The sequence below is a fragment of the Amphiprion ocellaris genome, chromosome 5, assembly GCF_022539595.1.
Source record: "Amphiprion ocellaris isolate individual 3 ecotype Okinawa chromosome 5, ASM2253959v1, whole genome shotgun sequence".
Lineage (NCBI taxonomy): Eukaryota > Metazoa > Chordata > Actinopteri > Pomacentridae > Amphiprion > Amphiprion ocellaris.
In genome coordinates this window covers 4,934,402-4,948,484 of record NC_072770.1, presented here as the reverse complement: position 1 = coordinate 4,948,484, position 14,083 = coordinate 4,934,402, and the positions used below count along the sequence as shown (strand labels likewise).

The following is a 14,083-nucleotide window of genomic DNA, read 5'->3' as shown; positions in this document are numbered from 1 at the left end:
AACGCTACAGGAGGTCCTTCCTTCCTGAGGCAGTCAGACTGTACAATTCCTCCGCCTTCTGCAGAAGGGATACTAATCAACAAAGTTTTCCATGTGCAATATCATCGGACTTTTTCCAGAAGACTCACAATCTGTATTATCATTGTTCAAGTGCAATACATCTGTTCACTTACTCACTTGAGTTTCTGTTAATCTTTCTTGTTATTAGTATTAGTATAGTTTACATCTTGTAGTTGTGTTATTTTATTTTTCTTATTTATTTTAATACTCATTTTTTCTAGACACTTTACACACTTAAGACATTTTACACACTTAAGATGCTTCTCACACTTAAGACACTTGACACACTGGGACACTTCACACACACTTTTAGAAGCTTGCATTTTGTACTTTGTATTCTTTGTTCTTTCTCTTTTACTACTAACCTCTTTGTAATTGTGTATATTTCACAACATTTGTTTATTTTTTTTTGACTCTGGCAAAATAATTTCCTCCGGGATGAATAAAGTAGATCTTATCTTATATGACAGTGGCAGCTTTAAAATCACTGTGAATATCAGAGACACAAACTTGGCATGATTAAAATGTATGATAGAAAATATGACAGCTTACTAACCAACACTGTTGATGTGCCTAATATGTTTATATAAACATAATGCCTCTCTAAAGTCACTGTAATCCTCCCATGATCACGGCAACTGCTTTGTGATGTGGGCGGCATTGTCACACAGGCAAGGCTGGTAAAACGGTAATGCTGTAATCCTGCACGGCTGACTCATCGAGATGTGGATTAAAGCGTAGCATCCTCCAGAGTCGAAACAAAGAGCAGAAAAAAAATACTCATCAGCAGAAATCCATCGGCAGCAATTGGCCATGTTTACCCTTTTGTTCTTAACTGGGATGTTCATTGTGTTTAGGAGATTTAATAATAAATCATGGGGAAAAAAAAGCGAAGCACCACACACAAGCGGGGTTTACACAGGGGTTTACAGCTTTCATTAGCGTTTGAAGGTATAGACGTTGTGCAAGTGAATGTGAACAGTCATTTTTACTCTTTCTGCCTCTAAGGAGAACCTTTTCCACGTTCTACCACGATTAAACAACTCTTCAAGTTTTAAATGTAGAGCTTAGACAGAAATCATTAGTGTACTTTCTTTGTGACACATCATTGTAGCTTGTCCTAAAACGGCACACAGGAATAGGTTGTTACACATCGTAATCACAATAACAATGCAAAGACACGTTTGGTAGACACCATAAACAAAAGCGTGAGAAAAGTGTGTCTGGAGTCAAGGAGTCCGTTGTAACCACATCTGGATCTCCAGTGGAAATCCAGCTGTTCAAAGAGCTTTGCAAGCACAAAGTGCTGCAGCTTCATGGAGCTGCTCAGTAGCTGCAGTGTTTCCCATTAACTGCCTAGACTGTAGCGGCCGGCTGAAGCCTGAATTGCTGCACCATAGTCGCATAATAAACAGAAATTCCGAAATGTTCAGATCAAGAAAGTTACATCTTTGGCCAAGAACTTTGAATGTTCAGAAACTAGAGACTTATCCCAGATCAACCAGCCAAAGAATATTGCAGCATTTTCAAGCAGGACTTGGGTTAGATAAAATGTGTGGTAGTTTCCACTTTGGCCATAAAGTTACATAAATCTGACCTTTATTTCCTTTCCTGAGCCGGCAAATACAGAACAAACATTTGGAATGATTCGGCCAAGGAATGCGGTGGAGTTATGTGACAATCATTGGTGTGTCTGTTTGTCTCTGTCTGTTAGCAGCATTACTCCAAAATGGACCAACTGATTTGGATGAAAGTTTCAGGAGAGGTCAAAAATGACACAAAGACCAAGTAATGGTTACTGGAAATGTTCCTCTGTACCCCTATGTAGATATTCCATTAAAAATCAGCCGTTTCAAGCTAGAATAGACATTTACCACATTAACAATGTTTATAGTATATTTCAGATTATTTGATGTTATCCTCATTGAAAAAAAATGCTTTTCTTTCAAAAATAAGGACATTTCTAAGTGACCCCAAACTTTTGAACGGTAGTGTATTTAAAATGAAAATCTTCTGGATTCACAGATAACATACTGGTTTCTAATGTGATGGAATGATGACTGCTGTAATGATGACAGCACTTTAGTTTGTTCTAACAGATCGATGCTGAATACACAAAAAGTAACTAAATAATGTACTGTAAATACTGATGGTGATTGTTCTTGTTAGGCATAGCTGGCAACCCAGTGCTCTTCAATGAAAACGGAGATGCGCCTGGACGCTACGAGATCTACCAATACCAGATCAGAAACCGAACAGCTGAATACAAAATCATTGGACACTGGACAAATCAGCTCCATCTGAATGTGAGTCATTTCTATTCCATGCCTTTTACAAGTGTGTATTTGTGTCAGTGTTTGCAATGAAAATCCTCTGAAAGGTTTTCTGAGCTGTGCAGCTGCATGTGAGATCACCAACTCCTCCCAAACCATTTGATAGTGCTTAGTTCCATCTTCAAAGGTGTAAATATCCAGAGGGAGCTTTAAATGATTAACAGGGCAGACTTTGATGAAAAGAAAGCCAGGAGAGCTTAAGGACAGACATATTTAGTATCATCTCCCCAGACGGCATCACTGACTTCCAAAAACAATACTGTGGGCAGGCAGCATGATGAAGTAACAGTATTATAACAGTAAATTACATAAAGGAACCAAACAAATTATGTTTTCACAAAATGAAGAGGAGGCCTTAGGCAGACAAAAGACCACAATTGAATGCATGAAGCAGCTTGAGAGTAGCTTTGTCTTCCTCACCTCCTTCAGCAACATGCGCAGTGGAAGAAAAATGGGAAAAAAGTGAGGTTTATGGTGGGTACCTACTGTGAAACGTGCTAGTTCTGAGTCTGAACCCGGCAGTATGTAATTAGTGTTCTTTGAGCTGTTAATTAAGTGCACATTTAAAGACAAATTTACCGGCTTTGAACGAACAGCCATAATTGAATAAAATTGACAACTTTAAAGAGAGAAGACCGTGTCTAAAATGACCAATTTAATTTATCTTTCTAAGTGTGCTTGTTGAAGGGGAAAATCCACAAAGGAGAGGAACATCTTGAAATACATCTTTGAACTGATTTATTTTTGAACACAAATATTTAGTTAAACCAAAGAGAGAGAAACAGTCGTCAGTTGCAGAACAAACGACGGGTTTCCTTTTTGCTCTCACATCTTGCCCTTCAGATAATTCGACCTCCCACTGAAACATTTTGCTGAATCTTAGAGGAATGCTTGATTTGACACATAGGTGACCCTTTCCCACCCCCTCACCTAAATACATACATAAAACAGACAATACAGATACTTCAGCCAAACACCCAAATAGCAAGTGATCATCCTCTCGAATGTCCTTGACCTCCAGATGCTGAGGATCTTTCCAGATCAATAAAGTATTGCTGGCTCTATATGCTTCAATTGTACAGGATACAGTGAGCTTTGAATATTACAAATCTCTGCTGTATAGCAGTTTTTTTTTTTTTTTTAATCTGCCTGTGTGTCCTTTCGTGCCTATCTATAGGTTCGCTCCATGCAGTGGCCTGGCGGTGTCCGTCAGATCCCTTCCTCAATCTGCAGCCACCCCTGTCAGCCAGGTGAACGCAAGAAGATTGTGAAGGGCATCCCTTGCTGTTGGCACTGCGAGCGCTGCGATGGCTATCAGTACCAGGCAGACACCTACACGTGTAAGATGTGTCGCTTTGATTTGCGCCCCAACGAGAATCACACAGGCTGTGTTCCAATCCCCATTGTTAAATTGGAGTGGAGCTCTCCATGGGCAGTCATCCCTGTGCTCATTGCAGTCCTTGGCATCATGGCAACTCTGTTTGTGGTGGTCACGTTCGTCCGCTACAACGACACTCCAATTGTGAAGGCGTCAGGCCGAGAGTTGAGCTACGTCCTGCTAACAGGCATCTTCCTCTGTTACGCCACGACATTCCTGATGATTTCTACCCCTGATGTAGGGATCTGCTCCCTGCGCAGAATCTTCTTGGGCCTGGGGATGAGCATCAGTTATGCAGCTCTGCTCACCAAAACCAATCGTATTTACCGTATCTTCGAGCAGGGCACTATGTCTGTGAGCGCGCCCAGGTTTATTTCTCCAGCCTCTCAGCTAGTCATCACATTCACTCTGGCCTCTGTGCAGCTGCTCGGGGTGTGCATCTGGTTTGTTGTGGATCCCTCCAAGGCTATTATTGATTATGAGGACCAGAGGACATCTAACCCGGTGCTGGCTCGTGGAGTTCTCAAGTGTGACATCTCTGACCTGTCTCTCATCTGCCTGCTGGGCTACAGCATGCTGCTCATGGTCACCTGTACTGTCTATGCCATTAAAACCAGAGGGGTGCCGGAGACCTTCAATGAGGCCAAACCCATTGGTTTTACTATGTACACCACCTGCATCATCTGGCTAGCTTTCATCCCAATCTTCTTTGGCACTTCACAGTCTACAGAAAAGGTAAGCTTACAGCTTTTGGTTGAGTAGTGTTTAGTTTCATACTCAGCCAGTTTCTTTTCAGACTTGCAGAACTTAATTCTTTTTTCTTGTTTCTGCTTGGTTTCTTAATGAGGGTGCTTTTATTATTGCAGAAATGTTGTGCAAATACACATGTGGGGAAATAAATTAAACAAATGACTGCAATCTTCCACCACATTTGCAGTGGTGGAAGATTAAAGAACATCTGATGAAACACTTTATATCACAATTCCTAGGTAACCGCACTAACTGGACTGAAAGTTTATTTGCAGACAAAACATATAACTAATACATGTGATCCATTGTTATAGATAAAATCAGTGCTTCCCAAGGTTTGTTGGCTTGTGTCCCTTAAAATCAAACATGTTTGTCAGGTGATGAGTTCAACCAAGGTGTGGCCTCTTTCATTTGTTTAATTTGAATAATTATTTTTCCATTTTGTTTGATAATAGGTAAAATTAGCAGTTCTCAAGGGAAACATGAAAAATTACAGGAAAGTTTATTTCCACTGTTCTAAACAGTTCATCAAGTCGGACTTTTTGGGACCTATTCTGAGAGAGAAGAGTGCATATAAAAAGTATTTATCCCCTTGACAGTTCAGTAGTCAAGTGATCAATTTAATTTGGGTTTTTTGACAAGAAAAAAGACTCTTTCATGTCAAAGTGAAAACCAAATGATTAACTAGTTTTTATAAATCCATTAAAAAAGCCAAATTAAATTAATCATTATTCAATGTGGAAAAGAATTAAAAGGGAAAAACTTTCAAGGGGGGTTGAATACTTTTCATAGGCACTGAAAAATCAATAAAACCTGCTACATTATAAATCTATGTGCACGTTATTGACTAAATAATTATCTAATAGTATAATGCACTGTACATAGTAAACTGACACTTTGCTGTTAATACCTTTGTAGTTACTTAAGTGATTCTATAAACTGCAGGTTTACTCATTTTAATTAACTCTATAAATGTGTCCATCAGTGTAATCAACTATTCTACTGTTTCACTGTATGGCAACATTAGTTTTAGCTAGGGATGGACGATAATTATCGGCCCGATAAATTATCAGCTGATATGGGGCGTAATGACATCATTTTTATTGGTTTGATAAATTGATTTAATCCGATAAATTGAACCGATAATGTAATAGGTTTCGTAAAATTGCTTGTTGGCGTGTTGTGCCTTTAAACAGGTCGCGTCACGCTTGACGTCATCTGCCGCTTGCCAAACATGCATACCTGACAGACCTGAGCAGATACTGGAGCTATCATGTCCTCACCAGTATGAATGTTCTGCTCGGTAGCAGTGGAGGACAAGAGCATCGCCGTTTGCAAAATGTGTTCAGTGAGGATTCCTAGAGGAGGGAAGGACACAACAGGTTTTAATACAACAAATCTTAGAGCTAATCTGAAAAGTCATCATTGCGACGAATATCTTAAAAGAATATGAAGCAGCTGCAGCAGCTCCATCATCCAAGGCCAGAACAGAGCGTGGTTGTCCCGATTCAGCAGGCATTTGAAAACTGTAGAACATTTCCCAGAGACAGCGAAAAGGCTAAAGCCATAAACAACAGACTAATTGAATCCATAGCCTTTTTAACTGGTAAAAGATCCAGATTTTCGGAAGTTATTTTACGCATTTGGAACCACGTTTACACCATCCCAAGCCATCGCTTCTTCTCGGATGTGTCCCTCCCTGCCTTGTACGATCTGGTCGACACACACATTCATATTATGATTGACAAGAACGGACATAAGTTTCACTACGACACATGGACATCTGACGGGAGTCCGGTCAGTATGCCTAAAGCCCCCGATTCCCAGATCCAAGAACCCTGGGGAATACTGAAGGAGCAGCAAATCCCAGTTCCGAACTTTCCTCACTTGCACAGAAATACCTTTCGGCCCCTTGCCCAAATATAGACAGTGAACGTTTGTTTTCTGCTGCTGAAAATGTTATTGATGATGATGATGATAAATTGGAAATTAAATTTTTTTTTTAACATTTAGATTTTAAACTAATATTTCAGGGAAAATCACTACTATACCCTATGCAGTTAAAGCAATAATAATTCTGTAAATGGCTTTTATAGAGAGGTGCACGTTATTTTGCTTGAGGATGCGCTTTATTTTCTATTTATTTGTCTTTTGGGAGTTGAGGTTGACATATGTCAATGGATTTAATTTATTTAATATTTGAATATTTGACTTATAAACTACACCTACCTCATCCTCATGCACTAAAGGTTGTATTTATTTGTTTTGCATGAAATTCTAGAAGATAAAGTTTGTTATTTGCAGATAAACCAGTCATAGTTCTGTTAAACTCTTTTCTTGAGCGATACACTTTTTTTTTGTTGTGATTTGATGTTGATTAATTTTCATTTACAGCAACTGACCACAGGCATAGGTTCTAGTTTTGAAAAGTGTAATAGCCTGTGTGAACAATCACAGGAGATTTTATTTTAATTTAGTTTTTGTTTGAGCAAATGCACTGTTTGTTCTTTATTTCAACTGCTTGTGATATTTTCACAAAAAATAAATCTAGTTTGAAGAGCCTGTACCATTGTTTAGTGTTACAGTTAGGTCAGAACTACTGAAATCTTGATGTTTTTATTCTCCTGAGTGCACAAACGGCAGATTATCTTAAGATCATATTAAATATAAAAATATGAACTTATCGGGCATCGGTATTGGTATCGGCAATGAGAAGCAGTTAATTATCGGTTATTGGTATCGGTTAAAATTTTCCATATCGTGCATCCCTAGTTTTAGCAATGAAGTTAACAGACCTCAGCAGCTAAAACAACAACTTGAGAAGAGGATGTCAAGTGGAAGTTTCAGATTGTGAAAGCACAATCTACCAAATGTTGACGCAGTAATATGAATGCATTCTCTAATAAGTCTGAAGGCAGCATGCAAGCCTGTGACTCACATTTATGTGATGGCTGTATGCCACAGTGCATTAGAGACCCATGAGCTGTTTACAAAAACACAAGCTCACGTTCATAATCCCATGTCAAATCAATGTACCCAACCTCGTGAACCATGGCCCTGGATCACATCCACTTTGAGCACTGGAAGGATACAGGTCAAGATTCCAAAAGGAACATGGAAATTGGGTGTTGGGCTTGGAACTCACATTCAGAGGAGACAGTCCTAGTAAAAAACCAAAGGGGTACAACAATGACGCAGTTGAAATGTGTACATGTAGCTGAAAGAGGTGTTTTGGCAGTGCAACAAGAGGGGCTCAGTAGCTAGAAGAGAGGACACTGGTAAGGGAAAACCTCATACTGGCGTGGACACTATCAGCGGTGTCAGCGTGGGTCTGACAGATGCAACAAATTAATCCTTACCTCCTCCCCTTTGGGATTAAACAAAACAATGCATCAAAATGCTGGCCTGGAAAACTGGCTGCGATAGTTAGCTTTGTGGAAAAACATTCTTGAGAGACTAAGAGTGTGCATTGTGTTTCGTTAAGCATCCTAAAATAATTTCTATTGCAGAAAATCAACCAATTATATTATATTAATAATGCAATATGTGACCAGCAGTACAATGACTGAATTCCATATGCTGCATATTGTGTTAGCAGCCCAAAGTCCAGATTACTGTGAATCTGCATATTGGCCTTTTCTTAACCCAAAAGTTTGTGGCCACCCACACAATTTCATATTTTCCATGAAAACTCACAATCTGCTTCATGTGTTAACATAATTGCACAAGGGTTTTTTAATCATCAATGAGCCTTTCCACACCATTAGCTAACACAATGTAGCATTAAAACACAGGAGTGATGGTTGCTGGACATGTTCCTCTGTAACACTATGTACATATCAGTTTAACAGTGTCTTGACTGTATTTCTGATTCATTTAATGTTATCTTCATTGAAAAAAAAAGTTTTTCTTTCAAAAATAAGGACATTTCTAAATGACCCCAAACTGAACAGTAGTGTATTCACTGGTGTAAACACTTAAAGTGCAAACAACCACATCTACATGTTGAAAACAAGGTGAGACCTGGTCAGCTTAATGGATACTGCTTCTTTAATGTTACATTTACTGAAATATATTCAGAGAAATATACTGAAATGTCAGCTGTTATCACTATGCATTCTTGGTGATCACATACGTAGAACACACAGCAATCCAAGTGCAAAGCCCACATTATTTTTTAATGCAAGTGTTGCACATCTTAAGTCACATGTCAACAGCAGCCATGGATATCAGCAAGTTCTTTGTTTAATCATTCTATCGCCTCTCTCTGAAGATGAAAGAGAATTATACAATCACAGAGAGACTGAACTGCTTTTTTGGAGGATGAGGTAATCCATTAGTTAGCATGGCTTTGAATAGTAAAATAGAAGTGAAGAAAAATCTTTGAAGGATAAGTGAAGTTCTACTTTTTGTTTCTTCTTCTTTACCTCTGATGAATTAAATTTACAAGCACTAAAAACTTCTCATCCGGGCTTAATGTAAAACATTGTTTTTCTGGCTGCAAATTATATGAGTCACTCATTATTTATGATTTCCTGTAGAAAACTGTACATACAATGCCTGCAGGACAGTTTTACTTTTATCATTTGAAAACTTCTACCATTGCTCTGAGCTACAGTAAGGTAAGACACAAAATAGAACACAAAATGGAAGTTTAGCTTCAGGGAAATGTCCTACATTTTTTCTTTACTCATTTGAGAGAGAATAATCATATTTAATATATAACCAAAAGGGTCTTTGAGTGTCGAGTGTGAGAAATTTCATTTAGCTCAGACTCTTATATGGTAAAGCGAAGTCAGACCATACAGTACACTGTCCTCACAAAAAAAAAGGCTGCAAGTGTTTTTAGAAAGCACACAGAAATGACATGTTTACTGTAACAAAGCCCTGTTGCAGCCTTAGGAAATCTGATTATGGATCGACTGATATAGATTATAGGAGCTTGAATAAGGTTGATAACCCATATTTGGAGCAAAAACAACGTTCAAAAGTTTGGGGTCACCCAGGCAATTTCATGTTTTCCATGAAAACTCACATTTTTATTCTTGTGCTAACGTGAGTTTTATTTGTGTTATTTATTGACAACATGTGATAGCAGAGAACCAGTCATTCATAACTAAGTATTAGTAATTGTAATAAGATTTACAATTACTAAATGTACATATATATTGTCGTCAGATCTGCCTTCTTTAACCTGCTAAGGATAAAGCAGGACCAGCTCTCCGTTTCTTAGGGTTAGATTCTATCTGCCTATTAGCGGTTTATCTAACAGGATTCGGCAGAATGATTAAGCTGGTGTCGAGGAATACTCGCCTAGGTTCTTACTGTCTACTTCCAAACGCTTTACCTTCTTACTCTGATATGCAACCCAGCTAAGTAGCCTAAGTAGCCGAGCAACCTATCAGCCACGTCTGTTAACGACAGCTTTCCTCTTATTTCTGTTTGCACTTGGTGATATTCCTAGGCTAGTTTTAGAGGTTAGGAACAGAAAACCTCAAGGGTAAGATTTTAAAATCACTGTTAGGACTAAAGCAACCTTTAGGAACCTCTTAGTTTTAATGCACACAATAGACTTAACTTTTTACTGGCATGCAAAGCATATGAATTATAAAAAATACATTAATCTTCTCTTTAAATGCAATATAACATCAAATATTGTATATTAATAGCATGTAATAGCAGAAAACCTGTAATTCATAACTAGATTTCTTCAGTAATCAGTATTACTGTAACTGAATATGTACTACAAAAATAGGAGTGATGACATTTGAGTATCATGTGACGCTGCAATGTTCTCCTGTTTTCTCTGAGATCAATTGGTTGAGTTCAATAACAGTTTGTGTCAATACCAATAACTTCAAAAATGCCAAATACGTGTCTCAATAATCAATCAGTTTCTAATTATGATGACTCCTGTTCCTCAAGAGAGAAGGAGGATATTCTTTTGAAGGAGGAGGTTGAAGCAGATGGATGAGACAACAAAACTTGGGAACATTGGTTTCTTGGAACTGTTAAAACTATTGTTTCATAATGTTTATACATGTTTGACACATCTGCTGCACCACATTTAAACTGCATAGTGCCACCAACTTGTAGCCCCAGTTTGTTTCTCTCACACATTGCTGCAGGTAACAGTAGCAAGACTGAAACTGACACTGGCAGAAAAAAACTACATATATGAACTGGATTTATCCCTCTGCAGGGGCATCACATGGGCCTGCCAAAACTGTGCTGCATTGAGAGTACAAAAAACCCCCATTCAGGCTCAATCAGTAATGCAAACTGTGAATGACAGCGTGGCTATGACTATGTACTAACACACACTACAGAGCCTCTGCAACACAGGGACTCATGTGGTGACTCTCTTAAAGGGCCACATTTTAAACATTTGCAGAGAAAGAGGCTTCTAGCTGAAATTTTGGCTGTAGTTACCATTTAACCAAGCATTCCTTCCCAAACCCTACCAAGTCAGGTTTGTGTCTACACTTGACCAATCCTCAGTGGCAACTTTGCCAGAAGACAAAACAGATTTGCAACTGTTTTAGAAAGCATTGACAAATTACAAGCAATGTATTTTGCCAAACTTGATGGCTGAACAGTAAAGGCAGCCAGCTATGCTGTCCTAGACTTTATATGAAAAAAAGACAAACAAACCCTGTGACTGATTCGCTGAGCTGTTACATAAACAATGTTCCTAGTTAAGGAATTAACATGTCAAAGCAAACACACCTCATAATCATCATACTGTAAATGACAGGCCCTACAAAGCCTCACATCCCACGCTGACACGTCTTTCAGTGCAATTAAATGCTCCACTAGCTCCGGGTCTTGATTTACCTTATCTAGCCTCCTATGTGCTCATCACCAGTTTACAGCAGGCCTCTCCTTCAGCATTGCAAGCACAGTCATTTGTTTGTCATCTGGTGCCAGGATAAATGTAACGAATGCCATGGGAGGCTTTCTCTATCACTCAAACGAGGACATCTGGTCTATCTATGGAGTGCCATCGCCACACTTTATGCTAGCTTCACGAGTAGATGTAGCACCTGCTTACCTGGAGAAACTGTCTAAATCAGCGGCTGTCTCCAAGACAGAGGCAGGAGGAGGGGCGTCAGACAATAGCAGGCATGGGAACGAGGCTCGAGCACAATAGTCTCGGTTCAAATTCAATCAGCCCACACAAAGAGCTCCTGCACATTACAGTGCATGAACGGACTGATGAATTGAGTGGTGTTGTTTATTTCGCTATGAAGTCTCCATCACACTATTGGCACTGTCAGCAAAACGCGAGAAAAAAACTGCTGTTCACTAGTCAGACAAAGAGTGGGAGTTGCAATGAGTTCAACAAGACCAGAGTCAAACAGGAGTGTGCTTGTGACAGTGTGTTCATCCTTGCTACTTGTTATCCCTCTCCCATTTCCCTGCTCCTTTGAATTTCTCTCTTTGTCTGTTCGCAGTTGTAAGATAAACAGCATTATTCACAGAATTGTCCCGCAGGCCCAGTAATTAATAATGAAGATTGATGCTATGAAGCGGAGGAAGCTGAGCAACATCTTGAACTTCAGAGAGCAGTTGTTACATTCATTAGGCCTACAGCTCTGCAGCATTCTGGGTCTCGGCTGTTGACCTCTGGGTGCTCAAATAATGGGCAAACAGGCCATGAAGCTAATCAAAGCCAAAAAACAGTGATCTTTATAAATGACATTCTCCCATGAAGCTATATTGTTATGTCCCCTAAGGCTCCTATTTGTTTATTGGCTTAATTAGAGCGCAATTATAGTGAATTCTCTTGCAGCAAGCCTCTCTGCTGAATGTTTCCATAGCATGCTGTGAAACAACACAGTGGCTTAATGTAGAATGGGAATTATACAGTTTAAATGAATCTGATAGTTTGCATCCCGAAGCAGAAGCTCTCTAGTGTCCCCAGATGAAAATAGAATCTGTTTAGATGTATTAAACCTGAAATTATTCTTACATTATCAGCTATCACAGACATTCTCACTCTGCTGTGCTGCACTCTCTGTAGGTAGAGATGCAGGATTGTTTTATAACTCCTCTCATGTATGTGATGATAGATCCCCTGTTGTTTTCCTTGCATCTGGTTCAATCTGTAAAGCTGCCGTGAGCTGCTTCTTCCATGTTATGTTTTACCTAAGGCGGGATCTGCCGAAGCATTGTGATGATAGGAGGGTGAGATATATACAGCAACGCCCTTTAATGAGGTCCAGTCAGTAAATGCTCAGGTGCACTACAATCAAGAGGACGCAAATTAATGGACTGAATAAAGGATTCGATCTGACACTGAAAACAGGACTCCATTTGCAAGCTAACATAACCTCTCGAGGCAGCTGGGGGTTTCTTTTCAGGTGGCACGTTGATGTTATCTGATGATATACCAGACAGAAATATATTGATTTTAAGTAAGGCTGAGGCAATTATTTAATATGAACTTGTGGTAAAATTCTATCTTAAATAAATGGGCAGCTTGTGCTTTGAGCTACATTGATAAAGAAGTAAATTATCTTACAATGATTTGGTTAGTAACTAATAACACACGAGAAAGGACAAAGATGTGTCTGAGATAATTCACAAACTGTGTTGCTAAAATGTTTTTTTTAGCCCATTTGTGAAGTGTGCCAGTCAATGACATAGTCACAATTAATTTTTAAAAAATCGATTGTGTGCTATAAATCTAATCTACTGATTATATATTATAATCATTGTTGAGTATATTAATACTTGTATTTGCTTCAAAACACATCCTTGATTTAATGTCTCCATTGTGATATTTTGCTGTTGGTTGAACAAAACAAGACATTTGAGGACCTCACCTCCGATTACATATGATTAATAGATGAAAAAAAAATCGTACACTCAAAGTTGCTCTAGTAGCACACGTTTGGCACAACAGTGTGAAAACAGTAATTATTTATAGAGCTGCAACATTTAATTGTCGAATTCAGTGAATGTCAGTGAAATTCAGTACAGTAAAATAAAACAGCTGTGAAGAAAACAGTGTTTGAACACAGCATTGACTCTGTAAATGGGAAAGAAAGAAAGTGGCTCAGACTATTCCATCCAACACTATTCCAGTGTGCCCTGTGCACATTCATGCTCATACACAAGATAGAAGGAAATAGTGCAATGGGATAAGAGGAACAGTAAATCTGGCACATGCTAACTAGCTAAATATCAAATCAGTGTTTCTCCAAAATCACAGACTACACATTTAAATTTTCGGCAAGATTGTAAACAAAAATATAGTATTAATATAGCAGCAAACAACTATTTGCGATGTACAAATATAGTGGAATGATGTTGGTGTTTTGGAAGTCAGTGCAGCTTTGCAAACATGATAGTGCATGTGAGTCCTTCCCTTTGAAATTGTTGATGCTACCTGCATTGCAGAAGTATAAGTGCTGTAATCAGCCAGTTCCCCAAAAATCAAAGAATGAAAAAGGTACTATATTTATGTTATTTACCTAATATGTACAGTTTCATTTCATTGCATTGTTTATTACTGTTTGGCTTCTGTCCTCTGCTCCACTATGTCAACGGAGCA

General features: G+C 38.7%; 1 protein-coding gene across 1 annotated transcript in view; it reads left to right on the top strand.

Moving 5' to 3' along the window:
* LOC111569772 (metabotropic glutamate receptor 4-like) overlaps positions 1 to 14,083 on the top strand; it is a 254,424-nt gene that overhangs the window by 215,556 nt on the left and 24,785 nt on the right. Inside the window, exons 8-9 of the mRNA XM_023272120.3 lie at positions 2,230 to 2,366; positions 3,571 to 4,506. Of these exons, the coding sequence (XP_023127888.1) occupies positions 2,230 to 2,366; positions 3,571 to 4,506 (1,073 nt within the window). The remainder of the gene's footprint in view (positions 1 to 2,229; positions 2,367 to 3,570; positions 4,507 to 14,083) is intronic.